At 48.3% G+C, this 24,073-nt stretch overlaps 1 protein-coding gene and 1 pseudogene across 1 annotated transcript; one reads left to right on the top strand and one right to left on the bottom strand.

Annotated features, from left to right (window-relative positions):
- Nucleotides 1-842: 842 nt before the first annotated feature.
- LOC132085939 (serine/threonine-protein kinase PAK 3-like) lies at nucleotides 843-12,113 on the top strand (the record flags this gene model as incomplete). The annotated part of the gene is made up of 8 exons (XM_059491403.1): nucleotides 843-971; nucleotides 1,224-1,559; nucleotides 5,404-5,516; nucleotides 6,174-6,291; nucleotides 7,136-7,235; nucleotides 7,681-7,877; nucleotides 10,560-10,697; nucleotides 12,027-12,113. Coding segments are annotated over 8 exons (1,218 nt in total), but the record flags the coding sequence as incomplete, so codon positions are not given.
- Nucleotides 12,114-17,962: 5,849 nt separating this feature from the next.
- Nucleotides 17,963-18,953, bottom strand: LOC132085947 (cytochrome b-like; annotated as a pseudogene).
- Nucleotides 18,954-24,073: the final 5,120 nt, after the last annotated feature.

The raw sequence follows: 24,073 nt of genomic DNA on the forward strand, positions 1-24,073 counted from the left end.
GCAGAGATGTTTCCCCCTCCAGAGATGGTTGTTTTTTCCCCGCCTATTTACCTCCTCCAGCCTCTTGTGCCCTGAAGCCTTCTTTTTATCCTTTGAATTTTTGAATGTCCTAAGGGAGTGGAACTATCCCTGGGGTCTGGTGACTTTGCTCACACATGCATTACACGACACATGGTTTCCTTCGCTGGCATCCCCAGGGCTGTGTAAGTGCATTCGTTAATGGGGCCTTATGAGAAACTCTGTTACTGCTGGTCAGAATTCTCTGTTGACAAAAGAGGGAAAAGAAACACCTTGGTCCTCCTCCAAATACTGAGGTGCCCATAGAGGTTCTCTGACTTCCATCAGAGATCTTTGCATGCATCCTTATCGCCTGAATGACCCGGTTTTCTAACAAGAGTGTGGATGTCAGAAAGGCAGAAATGCTGGTGCAGGCCTGAAGAGAAGGTGAACTCCAGAAGTGTCTCTCACAAGGAGTGAGCTCAGCCAGGAAGCCCCTGCAGAGCCAGGATGGAGCTGTGGGACAGGGCGGGGTGTCAGTCACTACTGAAAGACAAACAGGACACGGCAGAAGCAGGGGGAGGCCCTCAGCAGACCCTTGAGAAATGCCACCCCTTCCCTGTCAGCTGCCTGAGAGGCTGCTGGAGCTTCAGTCCCAGATGGCCCCTGATTGTAGGGCCAGGGTCACTTTGGAATCTGTGCCTCCCCTCGGGCAGAGAATGACCCAGGAGAGCAGCAGCACAGTGCTTTGGGAACGTGTGAGCCCAGCAGTCTGTGAGTCTTGGCCCACAAAGGGCATATGGGAAGTTGAAACCCATCTTCTCTTGCTTTCTGTGCAGGTGCTTCTAGAGAAAGAGCAGGAGCACACTGCCTCATCTGAGCTGCCATGCCAGACTCAGGGAGAGCTGTTCCCTGCCCGAGGGCAGGAAGAGCAGCTCAGGCAGCAGGTGGAAGAGCCACAGGAGAATGGCCAGGTAAGCCTGACTGGCCAGGGCACAGAGGGAAGCATAGGAAGAGGGGCATAAACCAGAGCTCTTGGGACTGAGGAGGCCAGGAGCCTTGGAATCTGCGGAGATCAGCACCAGGACAGGAAGGTTACAGTGGAAGCAGAGATGAGTGGAAAAGCAGAAAGAAGGGGCTGAATAAATGTGATTTTGAGGGTAAAAGAGGGAAAAGCTGAGCTTGATGGCAGCTCTCAGTCACTTGCTCTGCTTTTGTGTGCACAGAACATCAAGGCAGAGCCACAAGCAGAGCTGCCTGAAGCTCAGAGTGCCATCATGGCTGTGAAGAGGAGGAATGAAGACATCCAAGAGGAGAAGAATCTCCCTATGCAGAGGGGCAATCAACAAAAACAGGTGAATGAAGGAATGGCAGCCACTCCACTCATGAAAGAGAGTCCTTTCCGTTGTTGTTTACAGAAAATTGACAAACAGATGCAGCCACAGCTGCAGGAAACTGAGGCTAAGATCAAGGCAAGGAAGAAGAGGCCAGACGAAAAAATTAAAATCATCAAAGAGAAAATGAATCACCTCCTTCAGGAGCAAAAGGCTCTAGAAAAGCGAGTGAAATAGAACTAGGCACTGCAGTCACCCAAGGGGTGGTTTCTGCCTGCCCTGCCTTTCCAGTGCAGAGCAGCAGCAGGGGTGGGTGATGCCTCTGAGTGCCATCCTGATGAGGTCTCTGTCAGAGCTGCTCTCAGGGACACTTCCTGCTCTGCTGGATCTCAGCTGATACTCTAGGCAGTGGCATTACTCCTTTGGCCATTTAGCCAGCAGTCATCCAAATGAACTCCTGCTGGCTTCTTCCAGGTGACCTTGTTTCTTGAGGTGTTTTTGCAGGTGAACATGGTCATTCACATAGATTTGGAATACGAGCTACAAGCTGTCTGTATCCCTTGCAAATCTGCTCCTGTACTTTCCTTTCTTCCCAGTCGATGACTCCTGGCTGACGGGCACAAGCTGTAGTCTCTGACTGCTTTGTTCTGTTTGACTTGAGGTGGAAGTGTTGCCATCCTACCTGGCAGCCTGCAGAGAGTTCCAGCAAATGACGGGCAACCAAGAGCCCCGAGGCTGGCATGAGGCCCAGGAACTGACCCATCCAGAGATGCTGCAGGATAAGCACGTCCCGAGGAAGGTGCAGAAAAAGAGAATTTCATGGCAGGAGGTAGAATATTAGAATGAGGAGCTGCAAATATATCTGCAGACCTAGGAGGGGGAAAGGAGTCTTTGGGAGGAAGTGGAGCGGTCGTTGCTGCCGTCATCCTTTAGAACAAGAAACTGGCTATGAACTCGAGTAAAACCAGCCTTTGGTTTTGACCATTTGGTTTCACAAGTGGACATCCAAAGCAATCCATTTGAAGAGCTCTGCATGTGGCTGACAGCAGCTTCCTAAGGGCTTGCATTTCAAATGGCAATCTCTCTTGCATTTCAGGGCAATCTCTGCCACACCTTCCTGACATCAACTCATTTCTTGTCTCAGATCTACACTGACTTTGACACTGAAGCTGCAGCAGAAGCAGCAGTGCCGTCCCAAGGAGCCTTTGCTCCCCAGCTGAAGAAGTGGAGCCTGAGCCCTTGGTTCACCTCCCGTGCTGACCCAGCTGCTGCTCAGCAACAGGAGATGGCGGGTGACTCCCTGGAGCAGCAGAGTACGTTTGGTATCTTTCTTATCTGAGGGACAGTGAGTTGTGTGCACGTGTCAGCACAGCTGTACCCAAGGGTTCTCCTGAGTGTAGTGTCACAGAAGTGCTGGCATTGCTCTGAGGCAGCAAGAGAGAGCTCTGGGTGTTCCTGCTGCCTCTGAGGGCAGCTTAGACTGGCTGGAGTTTTCCTGGGCTTCCCTTCTCTCTCCCGAAGGCAGAAGCAGGGATTGTTCCTGGATCAGCAGAAGGCTGTGACTGCTTGAGTCCTAGCCATTGGCAGAAGCCCTGCTGAGATCAGTCTCTAGGAAAACACATCAAGCCCTTTGTGATTCTGCAGCACAACCCAATGAATCTGTTTCTTGCCCTTAACGGCTGCCAGTGCTGTGCTCTCAGATAAGATCTGGTAGGGTTGAGATGAGAGCCCAGTAGATTCTGTGTCTACCATCACCTGTTGGGACAAAAAGGGCACTGATCTGTGCCTGGGTGTGGCTGATCTCAAAGCCCATCCTGTTGTGTCCTGAATGGGGGCAACAGCTTGTCTGGGGCTCAGGCTCACTCTGGCTTCTTCCCATCAGTGCCTGTCGGTGCTTATGCTTGGGCTTTGCCAGACTTGTGGTCGCTGCCCTGTCCCTGAGGGCTGGTGACAATGCAGGGGCTGGAGTCTTCCTTGGCTGGGAGGGTCCCGCTGCTGCCCGGCTGCTGCAGCGCGGAGCTGCCTGAGGCAGCAGCCCCTGCTCTGGGCCGGCTTCTGCCTCGCACGGCCTGGGCTCACAAGAGGGTCAGCATCTCCTCTGGGCAGCTCTCTGTGTCACAGGGATGCCTGAGGAGCTCTGCTGTCCTCTGTGCCCGCCGTGCTGAGTTGGGAAGATGGGGACGTGTGCGGTGCCGAAAGGGCGAGTGCAATGGGAGCGACTGAGCCACGCTGTCAGGGTGAAGAGAAGCAGCGCGGTTCTTCACATGGGGCATGGGCAAGGGCGTCTTTGAGCTCAGCCTGCTCATAAAGGGTGAGGGTCCTGATGCTGAAAGCCCCGTGAGGATCGGTTCTAGCATGAGCTGCTCTGGTTTACAAACACAGAGGCATTCTTCTGGCAAACTGCTGCAAGGTGGAAAAGATGGGAACACTTGGCAATACTCCTCCAGTTCTGAACTTGACATCTGTTCAGAGGAATTGATTCTAGATGTCCTGGTGCACTTAATCTTAGCAAGTAGGAAACCTTTTATAAATCTCACAGTGTTTATTCCCAAGAAAACAAAGGCACTGTTAGTTCCAGCTCTCCTAAATGTTTCTAGATGACAAACTTACTTGCCTTGGTAGGTATTCTCTTCTGGTCTCAGTCTCCTCTGAATGTATCTCCCTGTGCTTCCCTGTGTGCCTGCTGTCAAGAGGTCTCTCACTTAAAAGGATGCTGGAAATCAGTCTCTGTGCCAGCCACTTGTGCTGTGGGCCTGCTGTTCTTTTCTTGTTGTTCCAGTTCCTGTTCCTGTTGTTGTTAGCCCGCTGTCCACCAAGGGAGGGCTCAGAGCCCCAGACAGTGGGGCTGCCTTTTGTATCTCCTACAAGGTGGGATGTCTGCTTTAAAGTGAACATCTTGCATTTTGTTTCCCTCAGGGAGAATGGTGAAGATAGAAAATCCTATTCTAAAATACATTGAACTGGAAAATATTGGCAGTGGGTGAGTCCAAGCAATGTTAATGGTACAAAACTATGCATCAGGTGTTTTGCTGGTGGAATAGGTATCAAGTGTGAAGTCAGACAAGCTGCAAATGTGTTCAGGCACTGGGCTTAGATTGTCAGTGCTGATCAGAATTTCTAAGTGTGCTCAGAAGGCATTGTCAAACACATCTCAATACTTCCAGTGGTCCTGCAGGTCTGCGGTACTTACAGCACAGATCACCTGTGTGGGCTGGCTTTCACTGCAAGATCTAAACAGCTTCTCCTTTCTCTGCTTCTGTTTTGTTTCTAGGACTTTTGGAGATGTTTACAGAGCACTCGACAGTGCCACAGGAGGAGAGGTAAATGTCAGCAACCCCTGTGGACTCTGCTGCACTCGAGGGCTTTCCCCTCTGGTGTGAGCTGTGGCTGGAGCTTTGGGCATAGCTGTGCTGAAAAGGCACAAGAAGCACAGACTGGTGCCAGCCCACAGAACACATTTGGGACTTTGTCCTCCTCAGCTGCCAGAAGGAAGGCACGGAGGGCAGCGGTTCCTTTCAGAGAAGGACGCACTCACTCACTCTCCACTGCTAAAACAAAGGTGGTGCCTGCGAGCACCTCACTGCTCTTTGGGGCTGAATTCTCATTTCTGGCTGCCAGCAAATCCATCTGAAAGTTACTGGTAGTTCCTTAGCCACCTGCAGTGCTGCACTTGGGAATTGCACGTAGGGAGAGATCTGCAAGGCGTCCCTGAAAGCCCTAAGCCCTGCCCATAGCCCAAGATGTATCCACAGAGTATTAAGGCATGGATTACTTCTTCTGAGTCCCAAACCAAGCAGCAGAGAGTGCGGTCAGAGGTTTGTGGGTGATAACTGAGACACCGCTGTTACCAAGTGGTCAAGGCAAAATGTCAGTGGCCCCACGTGTCCTGTAACTGGCTCCCAAGGGAGCAGAGAAATGGGCTGTTGGAATGTCAGTTCCTGATTACTGCAGTGCCTAATCACAAGGCAGTTTGGCACAGCTCAGCTGTGTCATTGCAAAATCACTCGCTCCACGTGCCTTGTGGTCTCATGCCACCAACCTCTCAAGTTACTGATTTTCAATGTCGTTTTAGGTGGCCATCAAGAAAATACAGCTTCAAGGACTGGGGAAGAAGGAACTAAAAGTCAACGAACTCATGGTCATGAAGGTGAATAGAAATCCCAACCTGGTCAACTGTTTAGACAGGTGAGTTGTGCTTTTGTCCCATGAATGTTTGTTTGCATGTTGCAAACATGCAAGGTAAAATCCCACTTTGGTCACTGGCAGAAAATAGAGCTGTAATTATTGGCTAATTATTATTGCTCTTTTCATCTCCAGTGGATGGGAAGAGATTGCATTTTGTCTGCATGAGTCTTTGCTGGCACATGGTTTTTGAAAATTGTTCAAAAACCCGGATGAGTTGTGTCTTACTAAATCAATGATCTCTATATTCACAGCCACCACTTTGTTTTGGAGCTTAATTTTTTTCAAGTGTCTTCTTACGTCCAGGTAAACTAACAAGGATTTCCCTTGGATTGTTGCCACTGTTTTCCATTGCTATGCATGCCAGGAAGACTAGGTGCTTTTTTTCCAGAAACACCATGCATGACAGGTTTTTTTATCTGGGCTGTTACTAAACTGCACATTTTGCTTGCTGCCCATCTAAGACATCTCCTTTTTTGCAGCTGTGCCTTTCTCCTTGAGACTGCACAGATGGCAAACAATGCACAGCCAAGAGGGAATGTCTCTTCCTTTATTTTGTCTTTGTCTCAAAGGGACCTGAAAAGAAGAACCAACCTGTCTTTTCCAAACAGCAACTTAGCCATGTACATTCATCTCCATGCCCTTGTTTCCTTCTTTCAGCTACCTTGTGGGTGAGGAACTGTCCCTGGTTATGGAGTACATGGATGGAGGCACTCTGAGCAATGTCATCAGCCAAACCTACCTGTCGGAAGATGAGATGGCAGCCATCAGTCGGGAGGTCAGCAATCCCAGCTGTGTTTCCAAGGGCTTCGGCAGGATTGTCTGGGAAACGGGGGCTCAGAGCTGGAGTGATTTCCTGTGCCAAGCTTTGTTTCTGTGTTGCTGCTATTCTATGGGCAAGTAAAAGCATCTCAAGTGAAAGGCCTGCCAGTGCCCCTGCACTCCCTGTACTCAGTGCCAGTACTCTTATATCCTGCTATTGTATTCTCGCTCTGTCTCTTGTATTTGTATTCGCTGTTCTCCACCTTGCCTCTCTAAATGTTTGCCTGGAGTCTGTCTTCACTGCATTCCTTGCCTGTAAAAGGAAAGGTGCTGGTGGCAGGATTTGAAATGACCAGAAAAGAAAAAATACTCATTTCTCAGAGTCCTCAGCTGAAAAGGATAGAAGTGCAGCCAAAATGCTCTTTGCTTCCACAAAGTGACTGGTGTGATGCTTCCAAGCCTGTGCTGAGGCCAGCAAGAAAATCTTTTCCATGCAGCCTCCCACGCAAAAGTGATCCACTAAACACCAAAGGGAGGGACTTTTCCTTTCCAAACCCCTCCTTTGTCCTCTGCATGGAAAAAGCACGTTCACTGCAGTAGGAGTCGTCCTGGCTGGTTTGCAGGGGACAGCCTACAACAGCAGGTGCTGTTGCTCTTTCAAAAGCTGATGTGCCTTTCCTCAGAAAGGTCCTGCCCTGCAAGTGTTGGAGCAGCAAGCTCTTCCTCTCAGTGGCCATTACTGTTCTACCCTTACTCCCCATTCCCCTGGAGAGGGAATCTTTTCGATTCTTTGTCTCCTTTCTTGTGTGATGAAATCACATCACTCATTTTTGCCCTCCTCTTTCTGTTTTCTCGCTCAGTGCCTGCAAGGACTGGATTTTCTTCATTCAAACCATGTCATCCACCAAGATGTGAAGAGCAGCAACATCCTTCTCAGAACTGACGGCTCTGTCAAGCTGGGTCAGTGTATTCCTGGTCAGGTGCAGCGTTCCAGGGATGTGGGTGTGGGGCTGCTTGGAGTGACTGCCAGCTCCCCAAAAATGGTGCTGGTGGCAGTGCAGGGACCCCTGCTGCGAGCTGAGGGCACAGTTGCAACGTGCACAGAGGTAGAAGGAGCCACAAGCAGTCAAGAGTGGGCTTGCTCTGTGTGGGTCCCTTCTAGACAGAGGGATCTACAATCTAAAGCTTCAGGGGAATGAAGTCCACTGCTATGAGCAGCATTAAGAAACCTGGGTTTTTTTGGAAGTGGCCAATTGCATACTCCCTTGGCTAAAGCCCCAAGGAAATCGAGTGTGGACAGTTCTCCAGGAGATTCAACAGCACATTCTTAGCCTGAGAGTGGGGAATTGTTTTGCTTGATTTCCTAATTGGAGCTGGCTTTCAAGGTTTGATTTTTTCTCCACAGCTGACTTTGGCCTCTTTGCTCAGCTCAGCCCTGAGCAGGGCACACGGAGCTCCGTGGCCGGCACTGCTGGGTGGCTGGCGCCTGAAGTGGTGACAGGCCAACCATGTGGCCCCAAAGTGGACATATGGTCTTTGGGAATCGTGGGCATCAAAATGGTGGAACGAGAAGTTCCTTCCTGGAATGCAACTCCTGTCTTGGTAAGGTGCAAATACTCAATGATCTCACTGTCTTTCTCACCTGTCCCGTGTTTTGTGTGCCATTGGACAAAATCCCATTGCCATCTGCTGGCACCACTTCCACCAAGGTCCCCTTCTAAAAATGCCCCTGCAACACATCAGCATCTGCTGTAGCTTTGGTTGTATCAGAAAGGGAAGTGGCAGTTCAGAAACCTAACCAGTTCAGAAACCTGCCATTTTGGCCTCCAGCCATGCCTGACATTTCTCACTTGTTTTTTGAACAATGTTGGAACTCTGTTTCTGAAGGACAAGAATTTTTCAGTGGACAGGGTAGACATATGATAAACATCCTGAGAAATGCAGGTTAGACCTTCCCAGTTTCAATTTTATAGAAAACATAGGAAAAAAGGAAAAAGAAAAGTAAACAAAAAAGGAAAAGAGGAAAAAAACCTACTACCAAAGCAATGCCCAAGCAGTTCTGATTGCTTTTTCATTTTTTAAATGCAGCTCTTCTCTTCCATTCTGTAGCATCTTCTCCAAATCCTGTGGTTGTTGAAACTTTCAGGCTTTCAAGTCATCTGTACATTGTTCAGTCACGTGTGTGGGTGGCCTGGATAAGTTTTGGATGTGTTTTTCTCCAACTGCAGTTAGAATTGTTTGCCAAACCCTTGGCTGTTTCTTGGTACTTTAACAAGTTGATGAGCTTGCAGGCAGGTGCCTGGGCTGGGATCCAGCGTGGGCAGTTGACACCGGTGCTGTGTTTCTTTACCACAGGAGCAGGGCCATCCCTGGCCTGCACAGTTCTAATGACAGGGAGGGCTCCAGCTCCCCACCATGGCCAGTGGCTGAGCTCAGCTGAGAGTCAGGATAAAACCCTCTTTGTCACCTCTGGTGATGTGGGAAAAGGACAGAAAGCCACATAAATTATTTGTACACAAGGAGAGTGCATTGCCATTTCTGGCTTTGAAATTCTCCTTTGGGTTGAAGAGGATAATAGCAAAGTCTCTTTGGTCACCATCTATTTCAGTGCCATGAGCACAGACTTATCATGACAGTGGTGGGCATTTTTATGGAGACTCCAAGGCCTCTTGCCATTGTTATTTTTGTCTATTTGAGATGGATTCTGCAAGTTGAGGTTTGAATAGTTCCAAGTTGGTGTCTTATGTTTCTAAATACCATCTTGCAAAAGCAGAATGAGCTCTCTCCCTCTGACTTGTCAGCATGTTAGAGCTTGGTTCCACATGAACCACGCTGGATAAGGATCAGCTGATGTCTTGCCAATCTACACTGTAATTCCTTGGCCTGAGGAGTATCAGAAAGACCTGCTGAGCTCCACAGACACTGTCAGCTGCATGGAAGTGAGCATCCTTGGCCTTGCTGAAGAAACTGGAGCTCAGCTTAGGTTAGATGCTCTTGAGCAGGAGAAAGGCTGGAATCCTCAGGGGTTTCCAGAGGCCTGCGTGCCCAGAGGGACTGAGTTCTGGGGAGCAGCTGGATGTTTCTGCACATCATGGAAAGGGATTGCCAGACAGCTCAAGCCTCACCACAGGCAAACACTCCCCAGCTCTTCTCAGGCAACATTTGCTTTGGGTTTCAAGTTTTTCCCACTTGTCTGTCTGTGAAGATGCCCCTAAAACCACAAGGCAAGCCTCTCAGAACTGGTGTTACATTTCCAGAAATGAAGAAAAGAAGCCCAAACACATGAAAGTTGCTAAGGCACTGGTTTTTAGAGAGGAACTTAACCCCCTGTGCAGTTTCTTCTCCCTGGGAAACGTGCCTGAAACCTGGGCATGAGGGTGTAAAGGCCACAGAGTCTCTTCTGCTTCTTGTGCGGTGCTGCTGAAACACTCAGTGACCGTGTTTCTCTCCTAGCCCAAGCCACATTCTGCCCGTCACCAAGCCAGAGCCTGGTGATATGGAGAGCCTGCCAAAACCTCCCATTTGTTTCCTGGCACTTTCTGGGATGGGCCTAGCATTCATGCATTAACTTGAGTAGCCAAATGAGTAGAGGGTGACCGTAGGGATGGAACCTCTCCTTCTGATTTGACCATGAAAGGTTTTTCTTTTCCATGTAAGGAAAGCAGAAATTTTCAGACTGCTGAGAAACAGAGCTGCAGGTGGCTCCTGTGTGTCCAAGCAGGCGTTTTCATCCCAGTACGTTTGTGCATGGAACTTAATGTGTCTGTGTTGAAGATGAGATTCCAAAGATTTGTTTCCTTACCTGAGGAATACCTGGTGGATTTCCTTTCTTTCCCTCCAATTCCCATTCTTTTCAAGAACAAAGCAAAAAGCTTGATTAGTTTTGTTTTGTGGCAGCTGTGCTTAAGGGACCAAGAAGCACTGCAGAAATACTTTCCATGTACTAACCCTTGGATACAGTAGAGTTAGTGTAGCAAAGTCCTTCTTCCAAAAAGCATCTCAAGCTGGCATGAATCCTCAGAGAAGCAAACGTCCTTTTGCTGATGTAGCTCCTACTAACTAGGTCAGTATATGAAATCAGCTGCCAAGGCAAGATCTGTGGGATGTTGGAGAGGCTGTGGCTGCATCGGGGTTTGGGTTTTTGGTTGGTAAAGGAAAGTCATCTCTGGGTCTCTGCCAGGGCAGAAACTGCCACTGCAGAGTGGAGCTTAATCAGTGGGATCTGGGAGAGCAGTGACAGATGGGAAAGAAGCAGGTGGAGCCTGGTGTCTCCTTTTTCCCCAGCCCCAACTCCTGATAGCCACAGGAGGAAGGCAAAAGCTGCAGCAGCCCAACCTATTTTCATCCTGCCTGCGTGACTTCCTGAGCTGCTGCCTGCAGAGAGACGAAGCGCGGCGCTGGTCTGCCAAGGAGCTCCTGCAGGTAAAATGTGAAGGGGCTGCAGGTGAAACAGGCTCTGAGGGATGGGCTCCTCCTCCACTCAAGCCCAAGGCAGCAGATGAGCCCCCTTCCTCCTCACCTCCACTCTTGCTGCTCTTCAAATGAAAATGGTGAGGAATCCTAGACTGGGCTGGGCTGGCAGGGCCCTGAAAATGTCCTCTGGTCAAGTGTCCTGCAATGAGCAGGGACATCTTTAAAGACATCAAGTTTCTCAGAGCCCTTTGCCACTGGGACCGGAATGGTTGCAGGGATGGGGCACCTACAAGCTCTTGGGGCAAGCTGTGCCAGGGTGGCACCATGCTCCGAGTAAACAAGTTCTGATTAGATCCTATTTGTGTTAAAAAATAATCACCCACATCCTCTTGTAACTGGCCCTGTTAAAAAAGATGTCCTCCACTTTCCTCAAAGCCACTCTGAAGTTTTGGAAAGTGGCAATAAAGTCTCCCTGGGGCCTGTTCTTGACAAAACTGAGCAACCCCACCTCTCTCTGCATTTCCTGAGTCAGAGAGGCTGTTTCTGTCACCTTCTTTTGTAATTTGGTGGGGTGTTCAGTTTTATGTAATGGCAAAAGAATTGAAGTAGAGCAATGCAGGGTACAGAGACATGAAATGGTGGTGGAGGAACCCAAGGAAGCCAGTCCCAGCCTAGGGGTCAGAGATTTGGCTGTGGGCAGGAGGGGCTGTGGGGGGCTCACTGTCAGCCTCTGAGGGGCCCTGGTTGGTGCCCCCCAGCCCACCCTCAGAGGTTTCTGCCACGCAAACAGGGACAGCTGGGAGGGACTTGTCCCAGCCCCATCTGCTGCCTGGCACGCTCAAGCAGACGGGAACTGTGCCAGGGTTACTGCCAGGTTGTGTGGCAGAGAGGGAACTGCAGGGCCCAGTGCCACTGGGCTGGCCCTGCTGGGAAGGAAGGTGCCATCCAGCACACGAGGGGCAGGGCATGGAAAGGCAGACACTGCTTTCTGTCCCTGTGGGAATCAGCACAGTGCCTGTCTTTCAAAGAGAGGGACCAATGAGAGGCTTTGGAGTTTCCTGAAAAGAAGAAACTCCAAGGACAGAAAGCACCATTTCTAGAGCACTGGCAGGGCTAAAATCTCAGCAAGATGAAGACACCTGTATAAATGGATGAGTGGGATTCTGGGCCAGGTTTGCCTGTGATGGCAAAGTCTGCACATAAAGATGGAGGTGTAGACAGTCCCATTGTTCCTCTTCCTGCATCCTTCTAGGAGCCAGAGGAATCCTGTGAAGCACTGAGCTTGGAAAGTCATGGTTCATTGTTTTTTGTTGATCTGTTTTTTTTCCCTTTGGGCAGCATCCATTTGTAAGATTTCCTGAGCCTGCGTCCAGCCTGGTGCCACTGATTGTTTCAGTGAAGAAGAGGAAGGAGACAAGAATGTGAGAATCACATCAGGACCATTTATTCCTCAATCAGTTTAGAGTAGGATTGTAGGTTAGGATGAGGATTAGGATTAGGATTAGGATTAGGATTAGGATTAGGATTAGGATTAGGATCAGGATCAGGATTAGGATTAGGATTAGATTAAGGATAAGGATAAGGGTAAGGATAAGGATAAGGATAAGGATAAGGATAAGGATAAGGATAACGATAAGGATAAGGATAAGGATAAAGATTAGGATTAGGATGAGGATAAGGATAAGGATTAAGATTAGGATGAGGATAAGGATAAGGATAAGGATAAGGATAAGGATAAGGATAAAGATAAGGATAAGGATAAAGATTAGGATTAGGATGAGGATAAGGATAAGGATTAAGATTAGGATGAGGATAAGGATAAGGATAAGGATAAGGATAAAGATAAGGATAAGGATAAGGATAAGGATAAGGATAAGGATAAGGATAAGGATAAGGATAAGGATTAGGGTTAAGGTAAGGGTTAAGGTAAGGGTTAGGGTTAGAGTAGGATTGTCTAATAGGACTGCAGAGTAGGATTGAAAATCAATAAAGTTTCTGAAACCACAACTCACCTTGAAGATTCCCTTTCTTCTCACTCTGTGGATAAGCTCGAGAATTCCTTCTGAATTGTCTGTTGTTTCTTAAAGGTGGAAAGTGAAACAGTGTCTTTGGCATGGTGTGAAAGTGGGGAAGGATGTTCTTCATTCATCCTCTCCAGATCACACTGCCTTTGGAATACCACCCACTGGTCTGTTTTTGGCCATCTTTGGTACTTCTATTTTAGGCAGAAAGGGCAATGGCATTTAAAGGCAAAAGCACAGGAAGAATGGGGCAGCCCAAACATCTTATACAGATGCAGGCCTTCAGCTGCGACTGGAGAGCATTGGGGCTCCCTAAATGCAATAATCTCTTTGGCTGGAGGAGAGCCTTGCTCAAGTGAGAAAGCAGAAAGATCAGAGAGGGTGCTCGGGAAGGTCTCCTGTGGCGCAGAGCTGTCAGCGCCTGTGAGGTGAGAGCGGGCCCGGCCTTGCCCGGGCTGGAGCCCCAGCAGAGCCCCGGCAGAGGCCGGAGCAGCCTGAGCCCTGGCAGAGGCAGGCTGGAAGGAGGCCCTTGGAGCTGCAAGAGGCAGCAGCCGGGCCCTGGGTGCCTCTTGCTGGGAGCGGGCGAATCCTCCGCTCTCAGAGCCCAGGTGGCAGCTGGCTGCTGCCAAGGGGAAGCGCAGCCGTGCTGGGCACAGCCCAGCCTGGAGGCCATGGCCATCTTGAGTGTGCCCAGGAGCAAAGGAAGGCCAAGGGCAGCCGCGGGCCGCTGGGCTGGCTGAGGATTCCTCCTCTTCTGCTGGCTGCCCTGCAACTCCTGGCAAAGGCCAGCAGTGTGTGCAGCACTCTGGGCACCAGGGCAGGGAGCCGGGCTGCTCGGCAGGCTGGAGCACAGGGCAGCTCCTTCAGGCCCGGCACTTGTGCCAGGGAAGCGAGGCCAGCGTGAGGCAGGGACAGCTTGGCAGGGCCCATCTGCAGGAGCCAGTGCCTCACGCAGCTCTGGGAGGAAGCACCTGCAATCCTGCAGTTCTGCACTGAGCCAGAGCAAAGGTGTGAGATGCAGAGTGTTTGGCAGAAATATTCAGGCCCACCAGGCCAGCCTGCTTTGTGCTCTGTGGTGCACAGCAAGCGCTGTGCAATGCAGCTCTGAGCTGCTGGGAGAGAGGCACATCAGGGATGTGCCTGAGGCATGTGCTTGAGGAGTAAACTGATTTGGAAGGGGGCAGAAGGGTTTCAGCAGGCAATTTGCGTTTTCTTCATTAATTTCTGAAAGAAAGTCATAATGTGTTGCACACAGGTAGGGTTATTAGAAAAGAAAGGCCTTATAAAATCAGGCCTACCTATTGTTATGTTTGCCCAATTATCCCGTCATAAAAAGAAACCCAAACAAAATTAAAAGTAGTAGCAATTTTAATTGAATATTTAAAATATAAAAATATAACATTGGATAGAATAGAATTTGATTAATATAAGGGAGAATTTGTTTCTAATAATAGCGCATAAGCAACAGATAACTGCGGGGTACGGAGTGCAGGCCTCTGGGACCCTTGCCACATCACATACAAGCTTGCCAAGTGAATATTCGTCCTTATATACCATGAGTCAATGCCGTCTCCTCCCATTTTCGATTCTTCACACTTCTACCTCTGCCCTCATCATCACCTTTACCATCCATATGCAACCACTTGGTTGGTGGTCGCACAAGTCTTTGGGGGTTGTCTGATGAAAATTTTGTAGTCCTCCTCTGTGTCCTTTAATAAACCTTTGGGTTACACCAAGCCAATAGAATATAAGCCAAAACTAACATAATTACTACATCTGAGTATTGTGGAGAGTTTTTTCAAAGAGTGGCTTGAGGAGAGAGGACACAGCCGAATTAATTTGGTAAAGATGTCCTAACTAGGGCAGAGGCCTTTTTGCAGGCAGGTGTCTGTTGGGAATTTAGCTGACTAGAGAATGGAAAAGTACAAGACCGTGGCTAATTCCAAATCTTGCACCTGCAGGATAACGTGTCCTTGGGCCTAGCTGAGTATGATAAAGAAATGGACAGCGAGATGTGAGAAGTAGAGAACGTAGGCCCAAAGGAATGAGGAAGAGCTGATGGTATAGTTTAACCAATAGATTGCTTGGCTTACAGAATATTCATAAGCTTATTATTTGCTGTATAAGTGTTTGATGCTTTCTTCAATAAACTGGACCTGTGATGAACCATCTGGTGTCCTGGTCTCCTTCCTTCGACAGAGTATCAAGGCAATAAATCCCTTATAATTAGCATTTTCCTGGGACACAACCAGAGAGTTCCTTCTTTGTTAATTTTTAGCAACCATTATCTCTTGCTTTCCTCCTGTTCCTGAACATCTGCTGGGGGGGGGGGGGGGCATGGTGCCCCTCCTCTCCCTTTTTCTTCGGCATTACTAATTTTATCTGTTTTAATATTTACAAATATTAATTACTGTATCAATATTGATTCTTGTTTCAATTGTTATCAGCACGAATCATACCTATTTACCACACTGTGGTAAATTCCCAGCTGGCCTGTTCCATCTTCTATGTGCAGCCAGCTAACTTCCCATGGGAATAGTCATGAGTGCACAAGCTATTGTGCTAAGAAAACTGTTTGCATCTGTAATAAACAAGAAACCTGTCCCATGAGCATCCACAAAAGAAAAATGTAATCACCTGAGTAACAGTGAGTCTTAAAAAGAGAGAGTCTTAATATGTACACACTAATACACCTTCTAAGCAATAAATTGTGTGGCAAGGAAACTACCAGCCAGTTGAAGTTGAACACAAGTCTGTGAAAACAGTACAAAAATGAGTTATGTGAATAAAGAATTGGCTTTTCCTGCATGAAGAAACTGAGTCCCAGCTGCTTTATTGACACAGCAATGTGGCTTCACTCAGCAAGAGCACCTGCAGGGTGTATTGATGAAACACTTGTGTTTGATTCTCAGAATAGGAAGGAGAGGCATTTAGTCTAACAAACAGGGCATAGTCTTTTGAATTCCTTTAGCTTTAACAGGAGTGCTGAACCATGTATTCCCCCACTGCAGTGCTTACTGTGTGCAAGTGGCGATCTTGGCCTTGAGAATAAGGAGAGTGGTCCTGCTAAGAAGGTAGCTGGAATGCATTCAAAAGGAAGAAAGTGTTTTAGGAGGCTCTTGACCACCAAAGGAGAGTTTGAGGAATGGGAATATTTCCCAAATGACTGTGTCAGGAACTGGAGTCGTGTCCCAGGCCCTGCCATATTTGATCCATGTTTGAGCAGGTTGACAAGACAATGAAGAAAAGTGTCTTGTTTAGCAGGTGGGACCATGACCCTTGAAAGAGAAACAATGGATTGGTCAATGGGTGAGCAGTCAAGCTTTGAAAGGAGAACAATGCACAATGCAGCCCTTGGTGGCAGGGAGTCATGGAGTCATCCTGAGCCATCATGGCCTCATCTCACATGCCAGGCATGTGTGAGCTGCTGCTCTAACTCCTGCTGTAAAATTCCACTCCTAAGCAGGAGATACAAGGCCTAGTTCTGGGCTGAAGGGTTGAGAAGGACGAGATGCACAGCGTTTTGATCCAGGGGATGTCCTGGAAGTGCACTGCCTACCTGCCCCTGCTGCCGAGCACCACGCTCCAACTCCTTCTGTTCAGTGGATTTTTGGGAATTCAGAGGTCAGTATGTATTATATGCTACTGCAACTAATAGAATGAATTTGCTTTGCAAGCCCAGTTTTGTCCTGGGTTATTTTGTGCATGGGTCACCTGAACCTGTGACAATGACCAGCAGGGAGCTACAGGACACTCCTACTCTGATGTCAATAAGTTCTGAGAAGTGATTGAAATATGTCAAAAAATTGGAGGTAATGTTTAGCCGGTAAGTTTCAGCAAAGTATTGAATATGTCTTAGTTCCATGGATACAAACTACTAGGTGAGATTGCTGGGTGTGCAGGGCTTAGGGAAGTGATTCCCTGTGCACCCAGCACTGAAATCAAGTAATGCCTCCTTTCTAACCCTGAGCTGGCAGCAGGGATCAGGCCTTGCTTGGTCACTTTCATTTTGACAACTTCTGTTAGCGGCTAAGAAAGGTCCAAATGAAACCTCCTCCAGCTGTTTTCCTCTGGTTGATCTTTTTAGGCACCAAAGCTCTGTGCCACGGGTGGCCTGGGTGTGTGCAGAGCAATGCAGCCCCCACAAAGCCCTTGGTTTCCCCACGAGTTGCCAGTTTGACTGCTTCCAAAGGGGAAGAAAGGCAGAGATGTACATCCACAGGAGTCCTGGCCATGTCCAAGAAAGGTGCAAATATGTGGGGAGATTTGTTAGCAATGATTTCAGCTATTATGCCAACCCAGTGCCTTCTCTCCTGCTTCTGTGCATTATAGGTGAGTAATGTAATAGTTGGCTCTCACAATTAAGAGATAGATATTATGTTCAAATGTAAAGTGCTGTTATTGTAATATGTCCTCCCATAGTCCTCTTTCTTATCCCCCTTGTAATAGTCTTGGTAGTCAGGGCATTTGGGGAGGGCTGGCTTGTGACCAGCAGGCGGGGTGTAACAACACCTGACCTCCAATCAAGATGCAAGAAAGTAATCTCCACCACTGGACGGCAGAGAAAGAAGAAAGAATTGACTGACAAAACATTGGGAGGGGCTAAGGGTAAAAAAAGCAGAGTATCCCTTTTGTAGATGAGCATGCGGCTGCTAATCATGGAGACTTCCCAGTGCTGCAATCTTTCCTTATACAGTCTTTTCTTAAAGTTTAATAAACCTTTAAAAACTTAAAGGTTGCCACCTTCTCGTAGTGACATCAGAAGGTTGTCTTGGTGCACGGAAGCCCTGAGTGTCAGAGCCCACTCCTATCTGCCTGACTGGGGTGTCCAGGGCACCTACACTGGAGTGTGGATACTTGCATGTATATACCTAGCTGCCCCTGTGGCTACAGACACCCCCTTTTTAGCTGAACGCCTTGACAGGAGCTTTACCAAACCAGTGGCATCCTAATGCTCTTTCTGTTTCAAAATCAGAAACTCAGTCACTAAGAAAGAGCAGGAAGACATACAAAAGCCAAGTAAGGATACACCCTAACCTAAGTAGAGAGGAAACATCTACTTACTTGTGAAATGTGTCATAAAATAGGCACCATAAGTAATGCCATAGGCAGCGAAAAGCAAAGGAGCAATTCACTCAATCATTTTAACACTGCCCTGCAAGTTTGCAGGCTGTGCTCACACAGTGGAAAAAGCAAGGCTCCTGTGAGTGTGCAACAGCCCACTGACAATTGCCTCAATCAGAGGGAATAGAATTAGAATGATTGTGAAGTATGTGAATGAGGCTAGTTGGCCAATGATGATGAAGGGGTGTCCTACTGGCTGGCTGCCTACTCAGGTTAGGATGAGGACGTTGGCGACTAGGGTTCAGAACAGGATTTGTGATAGGGGGCGGAAGGGTATTGATCGTAGTTTTGATGTATGTAGTAGTGGGGTGAGGAATACGACGAGGATTGAGGCGGCTAGAGCTAGTACGCCTCCTAGTTTGTTTGGGATGGATCAGAGGATGGCGTAAGCAAATAGGAAATATCACTCGGGTTTGATGTGAGGAGGGGTGACTAGTGGGTTGGCTGGGGTGAAGTTTTCTGGGTCACCTAGGAGGTTGAGGGAGAATAGGGCTAGTGAGATGAGTAGGGAGAGCGTTAGTACGAATCCTAGGATGTCTTGGATGGTGTAGTATGAGTGGAAGGGGATCTTGTCACAGTCTGTGGGAATGCCTAGCAGGTTGTTTGAGGCTGTTTCGTGGAGAAAGGTGAGATGGACGAGAGTAAGGCCTACGATGACGAAGGGAAGGAGGAAGTGGAGAGCGAAGAATCGGGTCAGTGTGGGGTTGTCGACAGAGAACCCTCCTCAGGCTCATTTGACTAGTGTTTGCCCGATGTAAGGAATGGCTGACAATAGGTTTGTGATTACAGCTCCTCAGAATGATATTTGGCCTCATGGTAGGATGTATCCTACGAAGGCGGTTGCTATGAGGGTTAGGAGGAGGATGACTCCAATGTTTCAGGTTTCTTTGTTTAGGTATGAGCCGTAGTAGAGTCCTCAGCCGATGTGTGGGTAGATGCAGATGAAGAAGAAGGAGGCTCCATTTGCGTGGAGGTTGCGGGTGAGTCAGCCGAATTGTACGTCTTGGCATATGTGAGTGACAGAGGAGAAGGCTAGATTGGTATCTGCTGTGTAGTGCATAGCTAGCAGAAGACCTGTGACAATTTGAGTAATTAAGCAAATGCCTACTAGAGACCCAAAGTTTCATCATGTTGAGATGTTTGATGGTGCTGGGAGGTTGATTAGGGCGTTGTTGATGATTTTGAGGATTTGGTGGTTTTTACGAAGGTTGAGGGCCATTGGTTATTTCTGTATGTGGCTACGAGGATGATGAGAATGGATAAGGTGAATGATCCTAAGTAAGCTTTGATTAGGCCTGAGTGGAGGGTGGTGGCAGTTTTGGTTGCTCTAAGTTGTAGGCTGGCTAGCCCCTCTGGACCTACTATTTTGTATTAGGAGAGGTCAATTAGGTGGGATGCGATGTTTTGTCCTCCTTTGAGGAAGTTGGTTATACTTAGGCGGTGGGATAGGGGGTTAAAGTATCCTAGGGATGTTGAGAAGTTTGAGAAGGGGGCTTGTTTGGTCAGGATGAGAAAGCTTTAGCTTGGACAACAGGAGCAGGAGCCTCGTGAGGGGCCTTCAGCATCTCCTCAGTGCATCCAAATATTTGAGCCACTTTTGGAAATTACTTTCCCCCCTTTTTTTTTCTTGTTTTTTTTTTTTTGTTTGTTTGTTTGTTTGTTTGCTTGGAGGAAGAGGCTGTTCATTTTCTTCTTCTCCCAGCTAAAGTTCTTTTCATCATTATTTTCTGCCCTTTTATAGCACTGGGACTGGGTCTGCTAGAATTTTAATTTCCAAGGTATCACTTCTGGAGAATGCAGTAGTTTTGCATGAGAACACATCATTCTGTGCAGGGACCTTGGTGCAGAAGGAACTGTTGTGGTTCCAGGCCAGCCAGTATGGCCTTACAGATCACTTTGAGCTTAGTAATGCTCATGCCTTTTTGCAGCCCAGGGAATCAGTGTGTGTTTTGGGTTTTGGGAATTGAGCAGGAGGTCAATGCCCTTGCATTCCAGCTGCTCCTCAGAGGTCACAGGAGCTGGAAGGGGCTGGGCTGCATTTCTGATTCCAGCCAGTTTAGCTCCACCACTGTGGTCGAGTCCAAGAGAAGAACTTGTCTGAGCACAGATGCACAAAGAGCGCAGTTCCCAGTGCAATGCTCTGGGTCTGATCCCTTTCTGTAAGGACCTACATGCTCCACATTCCCCAAGAGTGTGTTTTTTTGAAGCAACAGGAGAGCAATCTCAGGATTGTAGTTGAGTGTGGCACTGGCTACCAAGTTCTGATATCTGTAGCAACAGAGAGGACAGTAAAGAGAGATTTCAGTAACGAAATCTATCTATCTATCTATCTATCTATCTATCTATCTATCTATCTATCTATCTATCTATCTATGTAGCATTTACATAATTGAATCTTCCTGGCTCTGGTCCAAGGCAGTTGGAGGTGCAAAGGTCACCTAAAGCATCCCTTTCTGGAGAGGATTAGAGACATGTTCCCTCAACCGATTCTGAGCAGGCGGAGATGTTTTCTTCTCCAGATATGATGGCTTTTCCCTTCAGAGTTGTTTCCCTTCTCTGGCCTCTTGTGCCCTGAAGTCTCCAGTTAATTCTTTAAATTTCTGCCTGTCCTAGAGAGGTGCAACAATTCCATGTTTAGGTGGTGTTTGGTGACTCTGGTCACACATGCATTACATGACACATGGTTTCCTTCACTGGCATCCCCAGGGCTGTGTAAGTGCATTCATTCATGGGGCCTTAAGAGAGGCTTCTCTTTCCCTCAGCAGCAGCAGCAGGGAGCGGTGGCAGGTCAGGACAAGGAGGAGGTGCCTGCCCTGGCCCTTTGCTCCCGGGCCCCAGGCCAGGAGGGCTCTGGCTGCAGCAGGGCGCTCTTCGGGCAGCCCCTGGCAGCCTCTGCACAGAGCACGGCACGCTGCCCCGCCCTGCTGGTGCCACTTTTCTTCAGCAATACCCTAGCTCCTCTTCACAAGGAAAGAACTACAGCAATCTAAAAAGAGATCATTCAAGTACGGTTCTATCTGCCTTTGGGTTGTACTTCAGGGCATGTATTTTTTTGTCTAGAATTTCATGATTTTTATGAAAACATGCATTCATATCTGCACATTTTTGTAGTTTTTATTATTCATATACCAAAACACACCATATAAAATTCTTAATTTATTGCAATTTGTAATTTTGAGGTAGTATATTTTAAAATGTCACAAAACAACACCCTTTGGGTAGTTTTTCTCCTTTTTAAAAAAAAAACAAACATAAGCCATTTTAGTCTCTGTCTCTCCAAGTTGGTTCATACCAGCCTATTTCAAATCAGGGCTACAATACTTTTATAGGATTGAGAGAGGTCCAATGAAATGCACACCAGTGATTCCTCTTGTGCAATGTCATGGCCCTGCCATAAAGCCTCTTTTCACTTTTTTTTTCTCTCATTAGCTCAAATGCAAATGCACGTTTAGTTGCGAACTTGCACAAGATGAGCAAAATCAAAATGATGTGAGGGGCCTTTGGGAGCTCCTTGCTGATCTTTCTGCTTCTTCAGCTGAGCAAGGCTCTGATCCAGGCAAAGAGATTGCACTTAGTGCTACACAACCATTTGGCTGGAACTCTGCTGATTTCTAGAACAGCTGGAGGCCTCTATCTCCCCAGGATGTTTTGGCCAAGCTTTGCTGGGTTTTGGCTGCAAATACCATTGCCCTTGCTTTTTTATATCCACAAGTACCATGGCTGGGCAAAAACTGCCACGAGGGGCATCTTCCAAAGGCACTTTGGTCTGGAGTTTGTGAATGAATGAGAGCTTCCTCCACTTCCAAACCACATCAAAAAAATAATGAATGAGAACTTCCCATCCTTAACGAACAAATGACAATTCAGAAGTGGATCTAGAGCATCGGAATGAAAAGGAAGGCAATCTTCCAATGGAGTTGTGCTTTCAGGAGTTTTTCTTCTGACTCCCACTCACAGCTGGCACTGGAAAATGTCACATCTCTGCAAGTGTCAGTGTCTTCTGTCTGCCATCAGTTGTTTTGCTGCAACAATCAGAACAGGCATCAGGCTGGAGAGAGGCTCAGCTGATGCTAGCAATAGGAGCTGCCCCGAGGAGAAAAAAGAAATGAACTTTAACCTCCCAAACCCATCTCCCCAGAGGCTCAAGCAGGATTTCTCTGGTTCCCAGAAATACAAAGAAATAGGGCTGAGAAGACCCTCTGCAGCTATGTGTTCATGCACAAGACTTTGCTGATGCCATTTGGGTTTTGCCTTTTTTCTTTTCTGTCTTTTCTGTATTCCTTGCACATCAATTTAGAGCTCTGTAGTGTCGCAGACATTTCTCCACAGAAATCCTTTCTTTCAGATTTCTGCGTCTTCGGGAGGCCAGAGGCCCCCGAAGAGAAGGTAAACAATTATTATCAGCTGCTGGGGAATGCAACAGGAACACCTTGATTGGCTCATTTTCTATGTTTATAATTAAGGGCCAATCACCAGTGCAAGCCAGGGGACTGAGTCCTTGGCCACAGCTTTGTTGTGGATTTTTTTTTCTATCTATTCTTAGCTTAGCTAGCAGATCTGCAAACATCTCTCTATATTCTATTTAGTATAACTATAATGTATTATATCATATATTAATAAATCAAGCCTTCTGATTCAAGAAACAAGATTCACCGTCTCTCTATCACCAGCTGCGACCCACACAGGACACAGTAATATCTGGTGACCCCTCGTTTAAGAGCAAAAATTAATCTGATAAGACCAGAGGAGCAAAATTGCTGCACTGGGTAAAAATCCTGTATGTGTGGCATGTGATGGTTGCTTTGAAGTGACCACAGAAGTGGATTCAGGCCAGGAGCTGAAGAACTGAAGATCCTGATTTGGACAGAGTTCACAGCCAAGGCTGACCACAAAGAGAACTTTCTTCTGGAAAACCATCAGGAAAGATGATGGAAAAGAACAGCAGACCTGTGGAGCTGGCCAGAGAAAGCTGGACTCTTTCAAAAGGTACTGTTCACTTTTCTATCCCTGATGAACCAGCCCTTCGTAGCTTGTGGCTTTTCGTATGGCAGACACATGCCTTGCCAGAAGAGATTCAATTCTCCCCTTCAGAGGAGAAAATAATAGCCCTCTGGAAACATTGGTGCAGGGAAGAGGGTTTCATTTTGTCAGAAACAGATATCTATGAATTCTTTCGATGGGCAAAGCTTTTTGGGTTCTTTGCTGATGTCTTATATGCTTTAGATGTTTTTGTCTGGGAGTGCATGGACTCAATTATCCAGTGCGTCTACAGTAAGGGACGCGTGTTGCCTTCTATCTACCCAGCATTTATAAAGCTTTTCCCTGTCCTGAAGCGCAGAGCAGCTTGTTTTCCATGGATCTCAAACTGTTATGGCCAAGCTCCGTTTCCACCGCCCTTGGCAGAAGACCCGGTGGGTGATGACTTTGGGCTTTTTTCCCCCCCCTGCTTCGCGGCGGGGGGGGCTGAAACTTCACAGCGCGAAGAAGTTTTTTTTACTCTTGCTCTGGAGCATGCTCAGATGGAGCGTTCTCCTTCCCCCCCTTCTCTCTCTCCGGGGGGATGGGAGCGACCGCTCAAGCCAGTGCTGGCCTCTCAGACTCCGCCTTCAGACATGGGGGCGGCACCGGTCTCCGAGGCTTCCTCCACGCCCCTGCAAGAGCCTGCGTCGGAGACTGAAGAAGCACTTCCGGTCCCTGAGCTGTTGCTAGGTGACGAGGATGCGTCTCCAGCTTCTGGCTCAGCGTCGGAGAAGGCAGAAGAGACAGCACTTCCAGCGATTGACCTGTTGCTAAGCAACAGCGACGCTCCGCCGCTTCTCCCGGCTCCGCTGCTGTCTGTTTGTGCTGCGACGGCGACTGCGACTGCACCTCCGCAGCAGACCCCAGAGTCAGCAGCAGAAAACGCCGCTGAACCTGCGGGACCCTCAGAGCAGCCCGCGGCGGATCCCATAATCAGCGCAGTTCCCTCCCCAGTTCCAGCTCCCTCCCCGCTGCTTCCACCGGACGTCCCAGCAGCTGCCCCGGCGGGGGGTCTCTCCTTCCGTGGAGCGGGGGCTGCCCGCCAGCTGACTGTTGCGGCAGTCCAGCTGCCTGTTTTTAAGATCAGCATTCTCGGTGGTTTGGGGGGTGGTTTTTCGGGGATTGTCCCATGGAGGCTGCCGCCTCTCTTGTGCCCTAGTGGCATGGGTGGGCAGGTGCATCCAGAGAGTTCTGCCTCTGATCCCCAGCCCGGAGGGGATG

The sequence above is a fragment of the Ammospiza nelsoni genome, chromosome 34 (genome assembly GCF_027579445.1).
Source record: "Ammospiza nelsoni isolate bAmmNel1 chromosome 34, bAmmNel1.pri, whole genome shotgun sequence".
NCBI classification, from domain to species: Eukaryota; Metazoa; Chordata; class Aves; order Passeriformes; family Passerellidae; genus Ammospiza; species Ammospiza nelsoni.